At 35.8% G+C, this 24,134-nt stretch overlaps 2 protein-coding genes across 2 annotated transcripts; both read left to right on the top strand.

Moving 5' to 3' along the window:
* The first annotated feature begins 6,327 nt into the window (after window positions 1-6,327).
* On the top strand, window positions 6,328-8,119 carry LOC132152473 (G-protein coupled receptor 183-like). Its single transcript, XM_059561232.1, has one exon. The coding sequence runs from the start codon at window positions 6,405-6,407 to the stop codon at window positions 7,425-7,427; it is 1,023 nt and encodes a 340-aa protein (XP_059417215.1). The 5' UTR covers window positions 6,328-6,404; the 3' UTR covers window positions 7,428-8,119.
* An 11,642-nt stretch (window positions 8,120-19,761) lies between these two features.
* Window positions 19,762-23,031, top strand: LOC132153009 (G-protein coupled receptor 183-A-like). Its single transcript, XM_059562100.1, has 2 exons — window positions 19,762-19,899; window positions 21,356-23,031. The coding sequence occupies exon 2, from the start codon at window positions 21,373-21,375 to the stop codon at window positions 22,489-22,491; it is 1,119 nt and encodes a 372-aa protein (XP_059418083.1). The 5' UTR covers window positions 19,762-19,899; window positions 21,356-21,372; the 3' UTR covers window positions 22,492-23,031.
* Window positions 23,032-24,134: the final 1,103 nt, after the last annotated feature.

The following is a 24,134-nucleotide window of genomic DNA, read 5'->3' as shown; positions in this document are numbered from 1 at the left end:
TTCAGTCTCCTTCACTACAGTAGTACTGATTTAGGTTAACTGCTAAAACACTTTGGTTAGAGTAGCAAAACCATGGCTATTTTTTAAAGGGGTGAATACACAGCTAGATCTCAAACAGTGGATCATTTAACACTGTTATATTGTAATATTGCCCAGTAAATGTGCTGAAGATTGTTACAATGAACCGAACAACGATGCAAGCGATCAAATAAATAAACAATTGAAACTTATTCCATGCAAACAAGTGACTGGGTATCAACGAGCTACCGCAAGATAACGTTTCCATGTATGATTTTCTTCTATTCGTAGTGTGAGGGCTTACAGTTTAATGTAAACCACTATATACAGTAAATCTACAGAGATCAATTACTAAACCCTCTTATTTGAGTTTTTTATCATACCGAGTTCTGTAGTGAATGTAAGTTACACATTTTATATTATTTTATGTTTGTATTGTTCAATTTAAGATTGCATAGTAATGATTAATGTTTACTGTATCAACATACCATTAATCAAAAGCAGAGTTATTTCATGCATTAATAAGGGCTATGGGCTATACTATGGCATGCAGGAAATACAACTTTTTTTTCAGCCTTCTAACACTGAAAAAAGCTAGTTTTCCACACCGGCCATGCAAAGGGCTACGGCAAATAATGTAAAGTGAGCCTTAACCACTCCAATGCGTAATCTCAATTAGAATAATAAACATTAAATTATATCAAACCTCCACATTCACTATTACTCAGTTTCTGCTGTAGCTCTTGTGACCTAAATACCCAGAATGCATTTCCGCTGTGACGACACATTCCCATTCTCTAATGCGCAAGTGTGAGCCACTGTTTCTGGGATTACGTCTCTTTTTATTAGGCAACCCTGTTGTGTTCCTCTGCAACCAGATTAAACCTTGTTATAGAATATATTTTGCTCTTTTCATTATTTTTAGAAATTTTACATGATGTTCATTTTTAAATTAAGCACGATACATCATCGTATCAAACACAGCACTAGTTTCTATGGTATACTAGAAAACAGCGATAAGCATATCATACGTTTTAATGGGTTTTATTGGGAAAAAAGTATTGTATATTTACAATGTGGACCCATGTTCTTCATAAATTCGCTCGGGCATGCTGGTATTAGCTTCTGGGCCAAATCCTGACTGATGGCGATCCATTCTTGCCTTATTAGTTCACAGAGTTCATCACAATTTGTGGGCTTCTGCTTGTCCACTCATTTTCGGAGGACTGACCACAGGTTTTCTATGAGATTTAGGTCCAGGGAGTTGCCTGGCCACGGATCCAAAATTTCAATGTAATGATCTTCGAACCACTTCTTTTATCACTTTTGCTTTGTGACATGGTGCTCCATCATGCTGGAAAATGCAAGAATAATCCCAAAATTGCTCATGGATCATTTGAAGAAGTTGCTCTTGCAGGACGTTTTGATACCATTCTTTATTCATGGCAGTGTTTTGGGCAGAATTATGAGAGAGCCCATTCCCTTGATTTGAAAGCAATCCGCGTGGGATAGGATGGTCTCAGGATGCTTCACTGTTAGCACAACACAGGACTCATGGTAGCTTTCACCTCTTCTTCTCTGAACAATCGATTTTCCAGATGTCCCAAACTGTTGGAAGGGAGCTTCAGAGAAAATAACTTTGCCCCAGTCTTCTGCTGTCCAATCCTTGTACTTCTCACCGAATTTCAGTCTGTCATTGAAGGTTTTTTTTTGGAAAAAGAGGTTTAACTTGACAAGTACTCATTCATACTTTCACATGTGCTGCTATGATTAGTCAGTTAGCTGCTCTTTGTTTTTTTGAAAAGTTCCTTTTTGGCCAATGAAGCTTTTAGCAATTATTTAAAATGCATCTGATCACTCTACACAATCGAGGAACAATGAACACCACAGCAGCTTAAGCTGCAAACTTTGCAAAACTAAATTTGTCAACGCTAAAAACTTTTAGCTATGACTTTACATGACTGGAAAAAAATCTACAATGAAAATATGGTGGTGCAAACAGCAAAGGAAGTGTCTGCGCACGTGTTAAAATGTGGTTGGATAGCTGTAGAGTGGAGAGTTTCATACCTTGTTTTTCAACAAATGGCATTACATTTCTTATCATTGATGCTCTCTTATTTTGTTTTAGGACTTTTGACCACATATTGTGTGAATTTAAGATATCAAACATTAGGTTGCTGAAATCCCTTATTAATATATTATTTATCATAGATACATGATTGGTTTATTTGATAAACAGCTTTAATTTCCCAATAAACAATAGTATTTTCATTTATGTTCTGAAAATAAGTCTTATGGGCTTGGAATGACATGAAGGCGAGTAAATGAAGTTACAGCTGGTTTTTGCACTGTAATTGAAGTAAATACAATACACACAGGTCACAACACCCATTCTTGTGTGGACAGAATCTCAGAATAATAGCTTGGTCTGTATTAGCTTTCACTTCAGTATAATCAGATACTTCCTGTTGACAAAATTAGTTTTTTTTGTCCCCTTAAACTATGTTGCACAATTTTGTGAGGAGTACATTTATACATAGCCGGATTTATTATGCAATCAGATATTTGAATATGTTGGCACTTTACCACTGCCTTTCAGAACATGTGCACAACGTCAAGACAATTGTCCAATTACACATCTACTGGACCAGACTGTTTTACAAATTATCTGTTTAAGCAAATAAAGAATAATAATAAAAAAGCACATAGTCAGACTAAAGTGTTGATATGACATGATATTGGTTAGTCTGACTGCAAAGTGTATAACATAGTTTTACAGAGTTTTTACCACAATGCAATCTTGCCCAGTGAATGTAGAACATTTAGGGTGAAGCAAACAAAGGATAGTCATCCATGTTATGTGCAGTAGTAGGTGTTGATGGCACTGGTAAGTGACAGAAAGGATTTTGGGACACTGAAAGTGAGGACTCCACATATGACACACATTAAAGTCAGTTTTTAGAAATCTGATCTTTTTCTGTTCGTTAAGAAAAGGGAGAGAAGCCAGCAACCTCCTCTTTGAAAAAGAAAAAAAAAAGCAAACCCAAAAGACTGTGTTACTGTGTTTAATTTACGTCAAATTTCAAATCACTATGAGATTGGAATTTTCGCCTAAAAAGGTTTAGATATAATACCTTTTTTTTTCACTTGAACTGGACTTCAAATGCAAATATTTTACAGCAAATACTGAAAGCAATTAAGAAAGTTAATCATTTAATTCACTACTGTATATTATTCATTCACAACAAAATGTGACTTTGCTCATAAAATGTGACCTGTAATCCTGCACATTTGTATTTCGGTATTATTCCACATTTTATGAAGTTATCAGCAGGGCTGGGTATCGATTCAGATGTTCCAGATCGATTCGATTTCAATTCACAAGCTCTCAAAACGATTCGATTTCGATTCTTGATTTGATTTTGGATTTTGAGTCTTGATTCGATTTTCTCAACTCAATGAATATAGATTTAATACAAATACTATATTTATAAAAAAGAACAGTGAACATAAATTTACAAGTAGGTAATTAATAAAAAGAAATTAAGAGCCACAAACCTGTATATTAAACTCTTTTATTTTAGGTACACTTGGGTACATTAAAACAGAACCCAACTCTAATTTTCAAATGCATACAATTATGTTAAATAAATACAATACAATTTTAATACAAGATGAAAAATGTATGCTGAAAAAAAGTCAGAACAGTCACATTCCTTGATCAACCAGGATCAATTTATTTCATTTTTAAGATAAATTTATATAAAAAAAAATCGATTAGTGGCCTTTGAGAATTGATTTTGAATTGATCACATTTTAAAAACCATTAATCAATAAAAGTATTTACCCAGCCCTAGTTATCAGGGGAATGGTCTCAATCAACCTCACAGGGGTCCAGCACCTAAGACACAGATGACAGTAATTATTAATGGATGTGAAAATGCCATGACAAATGCCCTGGCTACCAGGTGCAGCCTTTGTGCATGTCAGTTGTTTAGCCATTTTAATAAAATTGCATAGAAGACATGCAAAGTTGAAGATTAAGACTACAGAAAATTCCTGCTCTATCACGCTTATTTCATCATGCCTATGATTAACCAAGATTAATAAATATTGGAAAAGTATTGGTCATTATTAGTTTGTGATAGCTGTAATAGGAATCGGACTCTGGACACAGACAAGCTAGAACCAAACAGGTGGGTTTATTGGGCAGAGTTTAAAGATCAACAGTGGCAGGTGAGTAATGGTAAACATAGAATCTTTGATGCAGGGAACGTAGAAATGGATGAAAATAGTCTCTATATGAACAATGACGGAGCACACAGAGAGTGAATGGGTTGATGAAGTGATTTTCCAGGAGCTGGTTACAATGAACTGTTTGGGGTAAATGGGTTGAGAACCACGAAGCAGGTAGGCAAGTCCACGGAGATGATAATTCATTCCACAAGGGAGACCAGACAACGTGACTGAGTGAACTGCGTGCTTTTATAGTGCAGGGTGTTGATTGGTGATGACTGTCAGGTGTGTGTCCTTAGAACTCGGGTGATCACTGATAAGTGGAAGAGCCTGGCATGTCAGTGACATTACTGAATTCATTGACAATTTTAACCAACTGAACCTTGTTGTAAACTAGGGTGACCATATGAGCCATTTTCCCAGGACGTGTCCTTGCCAGGATTTTTATATTGCCTAAAACATCCAAAGTAGTTTGACCAATAACATGCAGGTATGTTACATAATCAACCAACTGTGGCGTGTGAGAAGGTGAGATCTACAGAGAACGATCAAAGCAATGCAAATACACGTACATGTTAGGTGTTTGTTTATTCATTCTTGAACTTGAAGCGTCGCTGCACACCGATCATTGTATGACACCAAAGTACCAAGAGGGTGATGCATAAGGAGCCTTCTGCTCTGCTCTCTATAGGTCTTATGAATGTCATACAATTATCGATCTGCACAGCACAAACAGCCAAAATCTGGATATTTTAGGCAATATAAAAATCCTGGCAAGGATGCGTCCTGGGAAAATGTCTAATATGGTCACGTAAAGTATTAACAAAACTACAGTCCTATGAATACCTATAATGTCTAATGCAAACGTGTAAATATAATATGCAGCAAGTTTCACAGCAATTGCTGTTATGTTTAAAGATTATGTAAACATGCATATAGTGCCAGACTCTGCAAGATAAAGACCACAGGGATATCTTTAAGCAAACATCTCTCGCACATTCCTTCACGTTTTTTAGTATTGTGAAATGAATGCCACTTTTTGTTGTTTTTTACCACTTTCATCAACAGAAAACCAAGTGATTGGGAAACTGCTGCCATACATCGAACATGAGGATGAGGTACAGTGCGGTTATAAACCACAGATGTAATCAGCAGCCTGACTCACTCGCTAGGTACTGCAGACTACCTGTGTTTTCTCACTAAATTAAAGTTGCACAACCACGCATGATTTGTTTTCTGTTAAACTTGATGCTTAAAGTGACTTCTGTTGGTCCATTTAAAGCAGTCGACAATGTAGTGTTTCCCGTGCTTGGGATGTCTTTCATTTACCCTTGTGGTTTTATAAAAGGGGATGCTGTTAAGCCCTGCAAAGGTACCTCAGCATACTTGTTGTCATTTTAACTGGGTCAGTGTTGCAGGAAATCGGAGTTTGTGGTTGCATGTGAGCTTTAATAACCAGAAAAATAGTTAGGCTATTATCGCAGGTGTTGTGGCATGTTTCTTTGACTGTTAATAATGAAAAGATGAGTGAATACATTGCCATTAAGACTACAGCAACCTGGCCACTGGAACATTTAGTATATTTTAGCTGGAATTTCTCTGAATGTGTTAATGGAAAACAGTATTTGTATAATATAGGTTAAATAGTAATAATAAAAAGTTATAGTAATTACAACTGAAGGGAACAAATAAACATTAAGACATTAAATAGGAAAAAAAGACTAATTTCACTGTAACAGAGATTTACAGGATGTCTAACCTAACCACAATTGAGCTTAACCAATCAGCTTTAAGGGGATGGTTTCTTCTGAAGTAATTCAGCAAAAAAACTTTACTACATCTGTCAAATCACTATCCATTTCGAGAAGAGACCGACTATCATACTTGCTGTGAGTATCAGGCAATTATTGTGACTTACTGATGTGCAATCTTTTGGATCACAATATGAAATTACATATACATCTAAAACATTGTGCTCCAAAAGTTTCCACAGCTATATATATATATATATATATATATATATATATATATATATATATATATATTATTGAACATTTTTAAACCTGAAGCAGATGCAAATGTTTTGGTATTTATTTCCACCTAAACGGTCTTGTTAACAGTTTTGTATTTGCCCAAATGGTCTCAGGAACATGACAGATCAAACTCCACAACAGACGATGAATGACAGCAACACAAACCAGACTTGCAATGTTTTCATCTACAAGGAATCTGCTCAGGTCATCTTTCCCATTTTCTATTTCCTGATATTTTTCATCAGCTTGGCAGGTAACAGCCTGGTCCTCTACATCACCTGTCAGAAGAAACAAAAGAAGATGAATTCTACCACGATATATCTGATCAACCTGGCCATCTCCGACACCCTCTTTACCTTGGCTCTTCCCGGCAGGATCACCTACTATATCAGAGGCTTCGACTGGCCTTTTGGTGATTTCTTTTGCCGGCTAACTGCCATGATCTTCTATAGCAATACTTATGCTAGCATTGCCTTCATGACCTGCATCAGTATAGATCGATACCTGGCCATGCTGCACCGTCAGAGGTGTCAAAGACTGAGGAAAACCAAAGTCGTACGGGGTATCTGCATTCTGGTATGGGTGGTGGTTCTTCTTGAGACGTCCCCTCTGCTCTTCAAAAGCACCCTGGAATATAGATCCAGTCATCGAACATGCATGGAGTTCTCCAATTTTGATAGCTACAAGATGGCAATAGGTCTTCTGTTCGCGTGCGTCGTCGGGTTTTGCTTTCCACTGGGACTCATCCTGTGCTGCTACAGTCAGGTCAGCTGCAAGCTCTACAAGACGTCCAAGGAAAACCCAGTGGCCAACAGGTCTGGAAGCAACAGCAGGGCCAAAAATATGATCCTGATCATTCTGCTAAGCTTTGTGGTGTGTTTCAGTCCCTACCACATCATCATCATGCAGTTTGCAGTGAGAAGGCTGTACAATGTGCCCTCTTGTGAGGAGTTAAAGACTTTGAAAATGTTCCTGCAGGTAACCGTTGCCATGATGAACTTTAACAGCTGCCTTGACCCTATTATTTACTTTTTTGCCATCAAAACATACAAGAAGAGAGTCATGAGTCTTTTTAAGAGCTATATTTCCATTCCAGCATCCTCCAGGAGCATTCAGGAGAACAGTAGTAGTAATACATGAGGGCCAAAATTTTACAATGAAAAATCTGATGCAAACTGCAGAGGAAATGTCTGCACACGTGTGGTTGGATAGCTGTAGACTGCAGAGTTTCCATACCTTATATTTCTTAACAAATGGCATTCCATTTCTTATTATTGGTGGTCTTTGAGTCTGTTATTTTGTTTTAGGATTTTTGACCACATTTTGTGTGAATTTAAGATATCTGACAAATTTTTTTTTTGTGGTCATTATAAATTTGAATATAAATCTAATATGAATTTATCACTCATATGCATTTATAACTGAATAATGTTAAATTCTTTGGGTAATATATTTCTTTAAACGATTAACATGCTGTTGGACTTTCATTTTTAATTTTTTTTTAATTGGTCATGTAGTACTGCCATTAACGTCAATTCAGAAAATGAAATTCAGAGATTTAAAATGAACATTTTAAGACCCACACACACAAAGGTCAAGGAAGCTAGAAGAAATTCTGAGTAATAATGGATGATTAGGTAGGTGTATGATAATATCTGTTGACATTTCTGTAAGCTGCTGTGTAAATACTCTGTTTTGCTTTAAAGGCGCTCACAATGTGTGGGTAACATTTTGGGCAATACCTATAACAGCATTTTCCATTTGGGAATTCAATGTAACTGTCAGTTGTGCTAAACAGCTTTCTCTGAATACCAATTAAAGAGGTTAATTTACAGGCTGTTGTGTATTATTTCACTTATCATCTCCCACTGCCTACACAACAATGAAAGAAATGAGAAAAATGTTTTTGATGACCTAATCTGCCATTTAGTCATCAACCCCTGGGAATGCAAAACAAGTCTCTGGGCATCGCAACGAGAAATCATTTATCTATAACCAGAATCATATCTTAGCGTTTCTTAGAATGTCATGCAACATGATTCAGTCTTTGTAGCTCTGACATATGAAACATATCAACTGAAACAGTGTTACTATGAAACAGAGATGACTTCACCATCACACTCTTCTGTGTGGGCATCAGGGACTAAAAAGCGTATATGGCAGCACGTGTTTGATGGGAGCATGTGGGTGTTAAACACACATGGCAGCAGTGCTCTTTTTCCTGCTTAATTTCACCTGAGCTTCAGAACAGGATATCATCAACAACCACAAGCACATGAAGTGTCTTTTTTAGCTGCTACAGGTGGTTTTTAGACTTTGTTGTGTATTCCATGAAGCTACGTGTCTATAAAAAAAAATGCGGAGAATGTGGCAAGCATGTAGCAGCCTACAAAACACAAGGATGTAGGTGGCAGATAATGTGGGTGGTAAAATTGTCTTTGAAGAGAATATATATTCAAAGAATATAATTTGAATTTAACAATGATTGCATATGCACAGTCTCTAACTAAAGCATTAAATGGGGTTAACAACATGTCATTTTCTCAACCTCATCACACACTATCACCCTCTAGTTTCCCAAAATATCTGGCAAAAGAAACTTGCAGCAAAAAAAAAAAAAGTGTTAAGTCAAATAAATACAATATTTTTTTTTTACCTCATTAAGTTAACCAGATCTTATATGTATGTAAAACTATCTCATATCTATAAAAAATATCTAGACAAAATTTTAAAGAAAATTGTGAATAAATAATTAAATGGATCATATCTTTATTATTATTTATTTTATTTTTATTATTATTTTTTGCACCAATAAAGTTACATCATTTATTTTTGCATTAATATTTTCCACCCTAATTTTTCTCTGACCCCTAATTCAACCAGATGTTTTTGTCTACCCAAACGTTCGCTTCATCAGTGAAATGAGTAACAGTGGTTTGCTTTATTCACACATCACTACAATGACCTTATCCTCGGTCAGAGCAAAGGGGAAAAATGGTTTTACAATTTTTTTTTTTTCAGTAAGCCAATTTTTTATTGTGGTATGACCTGTTTCAGATGAACCAGTTGGCAACTGATTCATAAAAAAATAAAAAATAAAAACCTTGGTCCATAACACTCATTTCCTGCCCTAGTTTTTCAGAACTTGGTTTATTTTGGATTTAAAAAATAAAAAGGCATATTAGTTTACCATACAGCGTACAGTATGTAAGAAATAAATGGCTCAACCTCTTCTGTTTGACAAAAACCTGGCTAAAACCTGATGATTACATTATTTTAAATGAGTCTACTGCTCAAGATTATGGTTATAAACATGAGCCGCATTCAAAAGGTAAAGGGGGAGGTGTTGCTTCAATTTATAACAACGTCTTCAGTATTTCTCACAGGGCAGGCTTCAAGTATAACTCGTTTGAAGTAATGGTGCTTCATATAACATTATCCAGAGAAACAAATCTTAATGATAAATCCCCTGTGAAGTTTGTACTGGCTACTGTATAAAGGCCACCAGGGCACCATACAGACTTTATTAAAGAGTTTGCTGATTTTACATCCGAGTTAGTTCTGGCTGCAGACAAAGTTTTAATTGTTGGTGATTTAAATATCCATGTTGATAATAAAAGATATGCATTGGGATCAGCATTTATAGACATTCTGAACTCTTTTGGGGTTAGACAACACGTCTCAGGACCTACCCATTGTCGAAATCATACTCTAGATTTAATACTGTCACATGGAATTGATGTTGATGGTGTTGAAATTATGCAGCCAAGCGATGATATCTCAGATCATTATTTAGTTTTGTGCAAACTTCATATAGCTAAAACTGTAAATTCTACTTCTTGTTACAAGTATGGTAGAACCAACACTTCTACCACAAAAGACTGCTTTGTAAGTAATATTCCTGATGTATCCCAATTCCTTAGCATATCCAAAACCTCAGAACAACTTGATGATGTAACAGAAACTATGGACTCTCTCTTTTCTAGCATTTTAAATACAGTTGCTCCTTTATGCTTAAGGAAGGTTAAGGAAACCAGTCTGACACCATGATATAATGAGCACACTTGCACCCTAAAGAGAGCAGCCCGAAAAATGGAGCGCAGCTGGAGGAAAACAAAACTAGAGGCATTTCGTATTGCTTGGCAGGAAACCTATCCTACAGAAAAGCATTAAAAAACTGCCAGATCTGATTACTTTTCTTCTCTTTTAGAAGAAAACAAACATAACCCCAGGTATTTATACAATACAGTGGCTAAATCAACGAAAAATAAAGCATCAACAAGACATTTCCCAACATTACAGCAGTAATGACTTTATGAACTACTTTACTTCTAAGATCGACACTATTAGAGATAAAATTGTAACCATGCAGCTGTCAGCTACAGTATCGCATCAGACAGTGCACTATAGACCCCCTGAGGAACAGTTCCACTCATTCTCTACTATAGGAGAGGAAGAATTGTATAAGCTTGTTAAATCATCTAAACCAACAACATGTTAGACCCTATTGCATTTAAGCCCCTAAAAGAGGTGCTTCCAGAAGTCATAGATCCTTTTCTGACTATTATTAATTCCTCATTGTCATTAGGATATGTCCCCAAAACCTTCATACTGGCTGTTATTAAGCCTCTCATCAAAAAACCACAACTTGACCCCAAAGAACTAGTTAATTATAGACCAATCTCGAATCTCCCTTTTCTGTCCAAGATACTAGAAAAGATAGTATCCTCACAATTCTGTTCCTTCTTAGAGAAAAATGGTATCTGTGAGGATTTTCAGTCAGGATTTAGGGAGCTTAGACCGTATCATAGTACTGAGACTGCTCTCAAAAGACCTGCTCTTATCATTGTATTGTGGTTGTATCTCTCTATTAGTACGATATATTAGTACGATGTATTAGTATGATATAGGTAAAAATTGATAGCCTGAATGCAATGTAAGTCGCTTTGGATAAAAGCGTCTGCTAAATGCAGAAATGTAATATTTAAATTTAATTAAATTTTTTGTACTATTAGATCTTAGTGCTGCGTTTGACACTATTGACCACAACATTCTTTTGCATAGACTAGAAAACTTTGTTGGCATTAAGTGCATTAACATCATTGCCATCAATTTGTAGCTGTGAATGAAGAGTGTTACGATCCCATTTCCTAGTCTAAGGTTGGGAGTGGTGGATCAGCACCTAGAGGGGACCTCTACAGCCCTGAAAGACAGCGGAGACCAGGACAACTAGAGCCCCAGATACAGATTCCCTGTGGATCACAGGACCACAGGAAACAGATGATTCTTCTGCATAATCTGACTGTGCTGCAGCCTGGAATTGAACTACTGGTTTTGTCTGGCCAGAGGAGAACCGGCCCCCTGAGCCTGGTTTCTCCCAAGGTTTTTTTCTCCATTCTATCACCGATGTAGTTTTAGTTCCTTGCCACTGTAGTCTCTGGCTTGCTTAGTTTGGGACACTTCATTTACAGCGATATCATCTCTTGATTGCAAATGATTGCACAGATACTGTTTTAAACTGAGATGATGACATCACTGAGTTCAATGATGAACTAGGCTTGTTGTCAAACTTAATGACAAAATATCTTTCCAATAAAAACCTTTCAGTTTTGAAAAGTGTGTGATTTAGTACCTTTAGTACCATTGTAAAAGTATACTTTCTCTCTCTCTCTCTCCTTCCCTCTCTCTCTCGCTCTCTCTTTCAGTCTCCTTTTTATCCATATGGTGTCTGTCCTGACTAAAGTCCAGTGGTTTATATGAACAATTATTCAAACTTTAATCTCGAAAGGAAAACACACATATGCACAAAGTAATGAGAATATCAGTAATTTATCATCATGTCCCAATTTAAAACCGCCATAAAGTAGCATGTTATACTTCTATAAGATTTAAAATAATTGATGTATTATTTATTGGTGCTGCTGCTCATCTACAGCCTGAAGGAGGCATCATATGCAGGCCAGAATGTCAAATTAAAGGAATAGTTGAATGAAGCATTACTGCCATCTTGTGACTAAACACAGAAAACTTTGGGTACCAGTTATTGTGGACAAAATTTATTGGATTAAAGTGGAAATTAGAGGCTGTTCAAATTAAATAAACTAAACAAAACAAAACAAAATAATTTAATTTAAATAGTATTATTATTATTCTAACTGAAAACCTTTGTGAAATGCACAATTTCTTAGTAACAGGTGTTATTTGCAATGCTCTATTCATAAGCTCTAAGGATTACATCTATAGATGCATCCTTTATTTATTCTTAAATGGCTGCAAATTAAGGCCTTTCAAATCAAAAAGTTCCATAACATTTCCCAAATGACCAGAGTCAACAGTTTTGCATCGATTGATTCATCTGCCAGGGAAAGGGCAAGCAAAATATATTTAAATTTATTTGTATATTACGTTATTCAATTCAAAGTATATGGGAAATGCTTTTCACCATACGTTTTATTCCAAAGTAGCTTTACAAACTTTACAAACCCCCAGTGAGCAAGCCAAAACCAAATGTGCCAAAGAAAACTGAAGTTAGATATTTAAGCTCCTCCTCTAGGAAGAAACCAAGAGGAGGAACCAAGCAAGCAAGCATAGTATGCTTTTCTGAATTCAGCCCAAGACTCAAGCTGGAGAAGCCCTCCTCGTGGGCAATGGGGACGGCACCTACTAGCTTGTTTGGCAGGAAGCGACCAAAACAACAACAATCTGTTATACATTGCCTGAATATAGCAAGATGAACAGAACTCCCTGCCATGATGACCACATTAAACCATGTCAAACAATGGCGATGCTGCATATCCATATCTTGAAAAATGTAACTCATGGCCACCTTGACCAAACGTTCATACAACTGTGAAAATATGAAATATGAAAAGCAAAAATCATTTCAAAATATATTTCCAACAACACTTGCATAAACAAGGAACTTTGTCTTGCAGGATATCTGTGAAAGACACCAAAAGTTCCTGTTCTCTTTTTCCACTAAATGGAATCACTGTAGTAACTTGATATAAACATCTTCTTTTTATTATTCTTTTTTTTTTTCAGATAACCCAACACCCAGTTATGTGATGTCAACAAGAACATACTTACCACAAGCTCCAACTTCCTGCTGGTGTGCTGCAATCTTATCTTTGACACCAAGATCATGTAGTGCATTTTAACTTACAATAAAATAAAATACACCTTCCATTTTTTTGAAGAAGCTTGATTTAAAAAAGTTAATTAATTTGATCTAATGTATAATAATAATAAAAATAATAATAATAATAAACAATAGCCAAGTTCAGACCATTTAGCATTTATAAACAACAACATGACATGGTTGTGAAGGCAACACTGACAGGCTGTTGAGCTTGTTAGATTGATCACTAATGTGCAAGCCTGAGAAAATGTCAGAAAAATGCTTAATATTGCCACTAACATGGTGTGTTATTTTAATGATTCATATTTTATTAAATACAACCCGAATTCCGGAAAAGTTGGGACGTTTTTTAAATTTTAATAAAATGAAAACTAAAGGAATTTCAAATCACATGAGCCAATATTTTATTCACAATAGAACATAGATAACGTAGCAAATGTTTAAACTGAGAAATTTTACACTTTTATCCACTTAATTAGCTCATTTAAAATTTAATGCCTGCTACAGGTCTCAAAAAAGTTGGCACGGGGGCAACAAATGGCTAAAAAAGCAAGCAGTTTTGAAAAGATTCAGCTGGGAGAACATCTAGTGATTAATTAAGTTAATTGATATCAGGTCTGTAACATGATTAGCTATAAAAGCTTTGTCTTAGAGAAGCAGAGTCTCTCAGAAGTAAAGATGGGCAGAGGCTCTCCAATCTGTGAAAGACTGCGTAAAAAAAATTGTGGAAAACTTTAAAAACAATGTTCCTCAACGTCAAATTGCAAAGGCTTTGCAAATCTCATCATCTACAGTGCATAACATCATCAAAAGATTCAGAGAAACTGGAGAAATCTCTGTGCGTTAGGGACAAGGCCGGATACCTTTATTGGATGCCCGTGGTCTTCGGGCTCTCAGACGACACTGCATCACTCATCGGCATGATTGTGTCAATGACATTACTAAATGGGCCCAGGAATACTTTCAGAAACCACTGTCGGTAAACACAATCCGCCGTGCCATCAGCAGATGCCAACTAAAGCTCTATCATGCAAAAAGGAAGCCATATGTGAACATGGTCCAGAAGCGCCGTCGTGTCCTGTGGGCCAAGGCTCATTTAAAATGGACTATTTCAAAGTGGAATAGTGTTTTATGGTCAGACGAGTCCAAATTTGACATTCTTGTTGGAAATCACGGATGCCGTGTCCTCCGGGCTAAAGAGGAGGGAGACCTTCCAGCATGTTATCAGCGTTCAGTTCAAACCTGGCCTGCATGCAGTCCAGATCTTTCACCTATAGAGAACATTTGGCGCATCATTAAACGAAAAATATGTCAAAGACGACCACGAACTCTTCAGCAGCTGGAAATCTATATAAGGCAAGAATGGGACCAAATTCCAACAGCAAAACTCCAGCAACTCATAGCCTCAATGCCCAGACGTCTTCAAACTGTTTTGAAAAGAAAAGGAGATGCTACACTATGGTAAACATGCCCCGTCCCAACTATTTTGAGACCTGTAGCAGAAATCAAAATTGAAATGAGCTCATTTTGTGCATAAAATTGTAAACTTTCTCAGTTTAAACATTTGCTATGTTATCTATGTTCTATTGTGAATAAAATATTGGCTCATGTGATTTGAAAGTCTTTTAGTTTTCATTTTATTAAAATTTAAAAAACGTCCCAACTTTTCCGGAATTCGGGTTGTATTAAATATTGAAAGTATTTACAGTGTCTAAATAAAACGCATGAAAAAGCATTATTAGCTCTATAAGGTGTTTTATTTGTTATTGTTGATGACAAAAAGCATCCCCATCCCCCCTTACCATCCCTTTTGGGTTAATGACGTGCGTTATGTAAAACTTATCCAACTTATTATATCTACTTCAGATAATTCACGAATAGAGGCAACTGGCCAATAAAACCGTATAATTCAAGCAGTGAAAGAAAAAAAATACACATGTATGAATTTTTATGTTTTCATATTCATTGCACAAGCAATGTACTTTTCTGAATATCAGTAGGCCTACAAAATGTGCAATTAATTTGATTTAACAGTGCATAGTAACACGGTGTTCCATTCCTTGAATGAATCAGTTTTTGAACGAATCAAGTTAGTCAGTGATTCAATCGCCCATTCAGATGGACACTTTCTCTGCGTCCTGATCAGCCGTTTTGAACAAATCGTTTGATTTGAACGATTCAATAAATACTTTATCATAACAGGGGCTTGCTGCCACCTACTGGTGGTTTTATTGTCATCATTATTTATCCCTGACAGACCTAACCCAGCCAAGGTTTCAGCACAAAAGCACATTTAGCAAAATTTTGTTTAATTATCAATATTGACCAAAATGTATCAATTTTAGGCCCAAAAAGAAAAAAGAAGCTTATAAATAATAGTTCATTTAACAAGGCTAATTTTCCATTAAATAAAAACCTTTTTAAAAAATTAGACACATTTAGTAATTATTATGTAACTTTGACACAGGACACTCTAACCTTGTGCTCAAGGATTCACCCACAATTTACCTATTCAAATACTCTTATCCAGAATAGTTTATAGTATTATATATATATATATATATATATATATACTTTTTATCTATAGCATTCAATATTGAATTTTCATTCTATCCCTTTAAGTGCACTCAAATCACATTGGTCAGAGCAACATATTTTTTTTAGTTTTAATATTTTTTTAATTTATGAAGATGATGTAAACTGAATTGTATAAAAAAGAGAATATGTTCAAGTTCATGTATGTTCAATTAAATTATTAAATTATCTTTACAAATGATTTTATGAGTTTGATAAATGATTATGATTAAGGGAAGTTTTTCTTCCCCCAATAAGAAGTAGTGACTAATAAAAATGTTGTGTATCTGCTAAAACATTTTGAGTTGTCAACTGTTTTCAAAAAAAAAAAAAAACCTGAAAAAAAAGTGTGAAAACAACCCTCAAACTCACATCAGCAAACGTCATCAGTGTAAAGCACCTCAACATTTATACACCATTCTGTCTCTTGAACCATGGTTACTACAAATAAAAATAAATACTGTTTTCAACATGCAAATCATCTACACTCACTGGCTACTTATACCTGTTCAACTGCCTGTCAATGCAAATATCTACTCAGCCAATTACGTTGCAGCAACTCAATGCATTTAGGCATGTAGATGTGGTCCATACAATCTGCTTAAGTTGAAACTGAGCATCCAACAAAGCTCAATTAAGTGACTTTGAATGTAGCATGGTTGTTGGTGCCAAATAGGTAGGTATTTCAGAAACTACTGATCTACTGGAATAAAAAAAAATTTAAATAAATATAAAAAAAAAAACACTTTTGTCGGGTTTTACGGTGAATGAGAAGATATGTGTGAGCTGCAGTTCTGTGAACAAAAATTATTTGCTGATCCCAGAAGTGAGAGGAGAATGGTCCGATTGTTCGAGCTGATAGAAAAGCAACAGTAACCAGTAACTGAGCTATGCAGAAGAGCACATGTTCACCAAAACTAGATGATAGAAGAATGGAAAATAGTTGCCTGGTCTGATGAGTGTCGTTTTCTCCTGCAACATTCAGATGCTAGGGTCAGAATTTGGCATAAACATCATGAAAGCATGGATCCTTCCTGCCTTTTATCAATTCAGGTTGCAGGTGGTGGTGTCGGAGATATTTTCTTTGCACACCTTGGGCCCCTTAGTAGGCTACCAACTGAGCATCTGCTTTTTTGAACATGACACTGAGATTCCTATACTTGAATGGCCTCCACAGTCACCACATCTCAATCCAATAGAGCACTTTTGGGATGTAGTGGAACGGAAGAGTCACATTATAGATGTGAAGCTGACAAATCTGCAGCAAAGGTGTGATGCTATCATGTTAATATGGACCAAAATCTCAGAGGAATGTTTCCAGCACTTCGTTGAATCTTTGCCACAAATAAATAAGTCCAGTCTGTACCTATAAAGTTTCTAGTGAGTGTATTTCATGTGGACTGTTGCTCAGCAGTTGACAATACTACTACTGTCTGCTTCACGCTTTTACTTACCAACAAGAAAAAAGTCAGACTCAGCTTCCAGGCAGTTAATAACCTTTAACTCAGATCTACTGAATGTAGACAACCTGTATTGCATTACAAGAAAAGCATTATCATCGTCTGTATTATCTTGTTGAAAGATTTCAGTATGATGTGATGGTCTTTTAAAATGAACGATTCTGTGATGACAAGTCTGGTTAAAACTTTCAAGTGTATTGCTGACACTTCAAACAACTGAGCTTTCTTTTGCTTTGAGTCAAAACTGAAACTTCTGTCTAGTATGCTTAATAAATGAAACAAATTCCACTAGAATTAAGCTAGTCTCTGTGGTGTCTGTGGCCCAAATCCCTGTCTGTGTGATTTTAAAAGCACCAGCTCTCAGTTTAGAAGGCAAGCAGACATATTCAGTCTGTGTTTTCATATGTTTTTGACTCATCAAGTCATCCAGTTTCTCCATTCAGACACAGACAGATTCATGAAACACTATGTGATGAAGATATTTTTTATATATTCAATCTTCCAGCAGTAATGTGTGGTGAAGATGACACTCAAGCAGCTCAAGGATCAACCCTTGATGGGTCTTTAAGTTTAACAGTGTAAGAGAGTTCTGGAGGCCTCAGCGGGTGTGAAAACCACCCTTAGCTGTGTGAAACACCACCGGGAAATAGCTTTACATGCCATGCCCTAGAGGTGAGATGTTATTGCCTTGCACGTTTGAAAAAATGTGTTTTTCTTGCATGTGCAGAAGCAATAGGTGTGTATGCCAAAGTGCTAATGGAGCAGTGGTCAATCTGTAGACAGCAGAAACCCAAGGCATTACTTAATTTCAGGTTTCCTGTTTATCACACTCATTTACACAGAAAACCGGGTTAGTGAAGGTAACATTTCACTTTTACAATGCTTTTAGAATGTTTAGTTTCAATTTAGATAAAAAAATAAATAAATTAGAAGAGCAGGAGAGGGTGCGGTGTGAGAATATGTCAAAGAACAAGCTGGTGTTAATTATTTTTACCAATTAATTAAATTGGATATTAAATAGATCACCATTGATTTTGTACAGAGCACATATATTTCAGAGATATTTCATGCTCTTATACCTAAAAATACACTGACATTTAGCCTACACGCAAACACATTAAAATGAGACTTATCGTATTGGGGATCTCAGTTATTTTGGAAAGTTCTGAACATTGTTTCACCACATGGAGAGAGAGAGAAAAAAAAAAAGATTGATGTTTCAGATTTAGGTAACAGTTGACATCACAGGAATAAATTAGTCATTGCTTTTAATGCTATGGAGTGATTGCATATGGAATGAAGGTTACAGATTTTAATTGCAAACATGTAAATGGTGTTTAGCAGAAGATGGAAAGATTTCTCAAAAGCCACATCCTCTCAAATGTTAATAGAACTGTTGCTTTGGAGACAGTAGCCGGAAATCACCTTTTACATTTCTGTTTAATGAAAGTAGAAAGGCTCTTAAAGTTTTTTAAAAACCCCAAATTCAAAAGAAATTCATTTTTGTGGTTGTCTCTGTGTGTCACCAACGTCATACCTATTAAAGTGAATACACAACCTCAACACTAAGGAATCTACAGGACATTTACACACAAGAAAAAAACAAAACAACAACAACAACAACAAACAGCCAGAAACATTTTAGTAGTTTCATTAGACAAAAGACGTTGTGAAGAACAAAATCGTGTATTCTGGAAAAATTGTATTCTCAAACTGTATGACAAATCACGGAATCAGCTGCTGTAGTTATGTAAATAATGCATCAAAACTTTGTTTTAAGAGGTTGTCACGTAAGGATACAGGTGCCAACAGGATGTTTCAAACTAATCTGGAGTTTTTCAAGCTTTCAGATGTCATTTTCAACTTCTAACATTAGAACGAAGAACTGCGCACTTTCACAACTACTGTCACAGCCAATAATGCCGAGAAACCACACGATAAAAAAATCTAAATAACACATTTTATTAAAACTAAAGAAAAATCGGAAGTGCTTTTTAAAAACTACTAAAATACTACCCTACTAATTCACAAATAAAACTATATAATAAATGAAGCTGGATCATTTTCTGCTTATTATGAACATATGTAAAATAAATAAATACAAATGAATAAATTAATACATCTTTTTCTTTACTTATGTTATTGCTAGTTGTGTCACAAATTTAATCCGCAGTTAGACACAGAGAACACGTGTAGGATGGCAATTAACATGTGACAGCGAGAGGTCCTCACTCAAGAGAGAACTTCTTAACAAATACAGGAAATTATGTCATCGTCATGGTAGCAACAGCAAAGTTGAAACAGTATTTCATCGCTCAGTCTGGGTGTGTTAGAAAACGTGGTTAATGCTGGACCAGGAGGTGTCAATTTTGACACGGCAATGATCAGACCACTTGGCACAAAAAAGGCACAAAAACTCCAGCACAAGTAAGTGTTGGTAAGTACATATTATGATTTTGTAATAGTGTTTGTGAAGGACTAATGTAAACTTTTTTATAGATCTCACAATTAGTACTTTAGACAAGAATCATAAATACTCTAGGAAACACTTTGAATATATTGAAGCTGTTTTAACCAGTTCTTAATTCAGATAGTATATGTGAAATGATGTTTAACGCTGATTTTTTTTCTATGAATAATAACAAATATATATATATATATATACAAAAAAAAAAAATATATATATATATATATATATACAATATATATATATATATATATACATATATATATATATATATATATATATATATATATATATTGTATATATATATATTTTTTTTTCTTTGTATATATATATATTTGTTATTATTCATATATATATAATTTAATTATTTTTGTTATTTTTCTAAACAAAAATAAATATTTAGAAGGAGTTACACCGCACTCACGATCACCAAGGTGCCAGACAAACAAGACTGAAAATCTGATTCCCTGAGGATGGTCGTTTGACGGAAAGCTTGGTGATTAAAATTTGCTTTAAGGATTCAAGTGTGCAGTTTATTTTTTGAGATAAACAAAAATAAAAAAAAAAAATATACTGATGCTATTTTGACCAGTTCTTGCTTCAGGTAGTATGTGTGAAATGATGTTCAAGTTCTATTTTTCTATTAATAATTATTTATTTATTATTCTGTGAATTCAAATGAATATAAACTGAAATATCCATTCTAGTTTGTTGTATTGCATCAGCGCATGTGAGTACTGTGTGTACTGGCACATGGATGATGCATTATCATACTACAAATCTATGTATAGCATGGTTGCTAAATTGCAGTGAAACAATTGTGAATGATTGCAACATCCTAAAGCAGCTTATTAAAAAAAAAAAACCTGCTTTGTTTTTCCTCTCAATCTCTTTTAAATTAGAAGAGTCTAGTCCCTGGAAAAGAAAAAAAATGTGTATATAAGCTTTGCAGAAGTATACTAACCACTACACAATCATTGTTACCCCATCACAGAGAACTGTATTCTACTCTGTTGTATTCTAGACATGTTTTTCTAGTAGTTAAGGTCTTTGTGAGAGTGCAGAAATCGGGCAGTTGTGGAACTGACAGGAAACATCTTTTGCTGTCTGGACCTCCTGTCTTTGCATTTGCACTGATGACTGACATAAAACATCCTTGCCATTTACAGTGGTATCACAAACTTCCGTACACACATGAAAAATTTATTTGACAAGTTCATAAAAACATCGTTGTAGTAAACTGGGGGGTGGAGGTGCTTTGAAACCACAGATGGCTTATGAGATTTCCTGTTCCTGCAATGTATGCCCGTTATAAAAAAGGACGCAGACTTGTTGCACTTCCTTAGTGAAACAACAAAGTGTAACCTGGTACAAGCATGGATTGATTTTCTCAGTTCTATATTAATGTATCTGTTTTCCTTTCCAGATTTCATAACTGATCCCATGGAGATGGTAGTAGCAGCAAACGCCACCAGCAATGACTCTGACACCTGTACCAACCTGTATGACCATCGTGGTTGGGCAAAGTATTTTCTGCCTGCAATATATTCTCTGATTTGCATTGTGGGACTGCTGGGCAATGCGTTAGCTTTGCATGTCATTTGGCCTAATTTAAAAAAAATCAACTCCACAACTCTGTATTCAGCCAACCTGGTGGTGTCGGACATCTTATTTTCACTTGCTCTGCCCTTGCGTGCAGTTTACTATGGCCAGGGGTTCCACTGGCCAATGGGGGAGGGTTTGTGTAAGGCCGTGGCGCTGCTGTTCTACATCAACATGTATGCCAGCGTCAACTTCATGACTTGTTTGAGCGTGGACCGTTTCATTGCAGTGGTGCTGCCGCTGCGCTTTTCCCGTTTCCGAAAGGTTCAGAAGGTGCGGTACATCTGTGCTGCCGTATGGGTCGTTGTGTTGATGCAGACCCTGCCTTTGCTGTCAATGCCCATGACGAATGAGGAGGAAAGTGGTCATATAACATGTATGGAGTATCCCAACTTCGAGAAGACTGACCACCTGCCTGTCATTCTCATTGGAGCCGTGTTGATTGGCTTCGGCATCCCTGTGATCACCATCCTGATGTGTTATTCAGCACTGTGCTCCAAGCTCCGCCTCCTGGCCAAGTCTAATAAACTGACAGAGAAGTCGGGTCGTAGTCGTAAAGCCATTGGCGTGATTTGCGCCGTCATTCTCGTATTCGTGGTGTGCTACACCCCATATCACGTCGACCTCTTGCAGTACATGATCAGAAAGCTGCGGTACAAGCCAAACTGTTCAGAACTACATGACTTTCAGATCTCCCTTCACATCACCGTCTGCTTGATGAACCTCAACTCATGCCTGGATCCCTTTATCTACTTCTTTGCTTGCAAGGGATACAAGAAAAAGGTTCTCAGACTGCTCAGGAAGCAAGTCAGCATATCCCTCTCGAGTGTGGTCCGGACCTCGCCTGAAGGCTCCTCCAAAGACGTGTTTGGGAATGACAAAATCCATATGAGCTCCAGAAGCAATCAGAAAGAGAGAAGCAGCATGCTGTTGAGCAACAGCAATGGTTTTGAACCATAATCAAGAAACGCAGTTCACTGACTATATGAGATTTTCCAAATTTCTCACCTCTGGACTATTTTACAGTGTTTCAAGCCATTGGTTCAAATGGTGGTTTATATTTTGTTATGCTGTTCAAAGATTATTGCACATTTGTCTTACTGTTGTTCATTTGATTGCTAGTATTTGTTCTTCTGTTTTTATAATTGATCTTTTTAATAAAAATAATAATAATAAATAGCCAAAATGACAAATATTTACATGCAGTTACATGATGTGTTACAACAGTCTAGAATCAAGAAATGATGCTTGTGGTGATTTCAATGTAGCCAATGACTCAAATCTTCTGATTCCATTGACAAGAAAAGATTCAATCACTGAGTCTTTAATGACACTTTTGATCCTTAATCAATACAACACTGGGATGTGACCAGTGAGTAATTAAATGACTCTTTTTGTTTTAACTGAGGTCACTCCCTTTATAGGTACAGTATGTTAAGGGTTTGCTATTTTTACCTGCCGTCAAAGAGTATACTGTAGCACAAGCAAGTGGCATTATAATGTGTGTTAAGACAGTGCGAAGTGAGCAAGATCATGCCAAAACTCCCTTAAGAAAGTGTAGTGAGCTGCCTTACTGGAAAGAGTCACTCTTTTTTCTCAATGGCTCCTTATGCATCATAGTAGTGTCTCAGGATGATAAACTTAACAATCATACCGACAATCAACTGTGTCATCATCCATTTAAATCGTCCAGATGAGCTTCCACGGCACACAACAAGCCTTAAATCAATCCTTTCTCATTTGGAGCTATTTTATAGCAACATAATTATCAAGATGGACAAATTAGTATTTCAATCATGTTATTTAATTTTGACCAAATGTTAGCTATGTTGACATGGACACTTTTTGTTTTAGCTGGAAATAATAAAAGCAAAAACTAAATAAAGTGACCGGGTTTATATGTTATCCATTGCAACAATCAAGCTAAGAACATACTAGATAATGGAAGAGTTACAAAATGTACCTTGAATGAAATAAAATGTAAAAATTTGATATGTGTGTGTGTGTGTTTTCTTTCTTTGGCTGCTTGACCTCTTTTAAATGTAAAAACATTCTACTTCCAAAAACAGCACAAATTAGTTTGTGGGTCCTAGATACTCAACCTGGGGCCAGTTGCATAAGCCTGTGTCATGAGAACTAATCTGACCAACTAGTAGTTAGCCAAATGGTAATCAGTCTTATTTTGGCATTCAACGGAGACTAATCTACATTTTTATTTTAAAAAGTTATTACCAGTTAAAAAAAGGGAAAGCTTTTTCAGCAGAGTAGAATTATATATATATATATATATATATATATATATATATATATATATATATATATATATATATATATATATATATATATATATATATATATATATATATTTCCATCAGTTCATAAAATTCACAATGACTGGTCCAAAATTGTATTTTAGTTTTGACCAAGATCAGGCAAATGTTTTGAATTCAGTGCAATTACAAAAACATATCCAGAAGAGGGAGCCACAAAGCCAAAAGTGCAGATTATGACTAGTACAACATATTTCACTTCTTCCCCTTTACATGGGAAACTTTGTGCATGCTTATATTGACATTTTAGTGTTCCATCAATTAATAATGAAA

The sequence above is a fragment of the Carassius carassius genome, chromosome 11, assembly GCF_963082965.1.
Source record: "Carassius carassius chromosome 11, fCarCar2.1, whole genome shotgun sequence".
Lineage (NCBI taxonomy): Eukaryota > Metazoa > Chordata > Actinopteri > Cypriniformes > Cyprinidae > Carassius > Carassius carassius.
Note: the sequence above shows the minus strand (reverse complement) of the source record. Positions and strands in the feature narration are given on the sequence as shown.

What these genes read in the sequence shown, in the direction of transcription:
- LOC132153009 (XM_059562100.1), top strand. Translation starts at nt 21,373, where the DNA reads ATGGAGATGGTAGTAGCAGCAAACGCCACCAGCAATGACTCTGACACC.
- LOC132152473 (XM_059561232.1), top strand. Translation starts at nt 6,405, where the DNA reads ATGACAGATCAAACTCCACAACAGACGATGAATGACAGCAACACAAAC.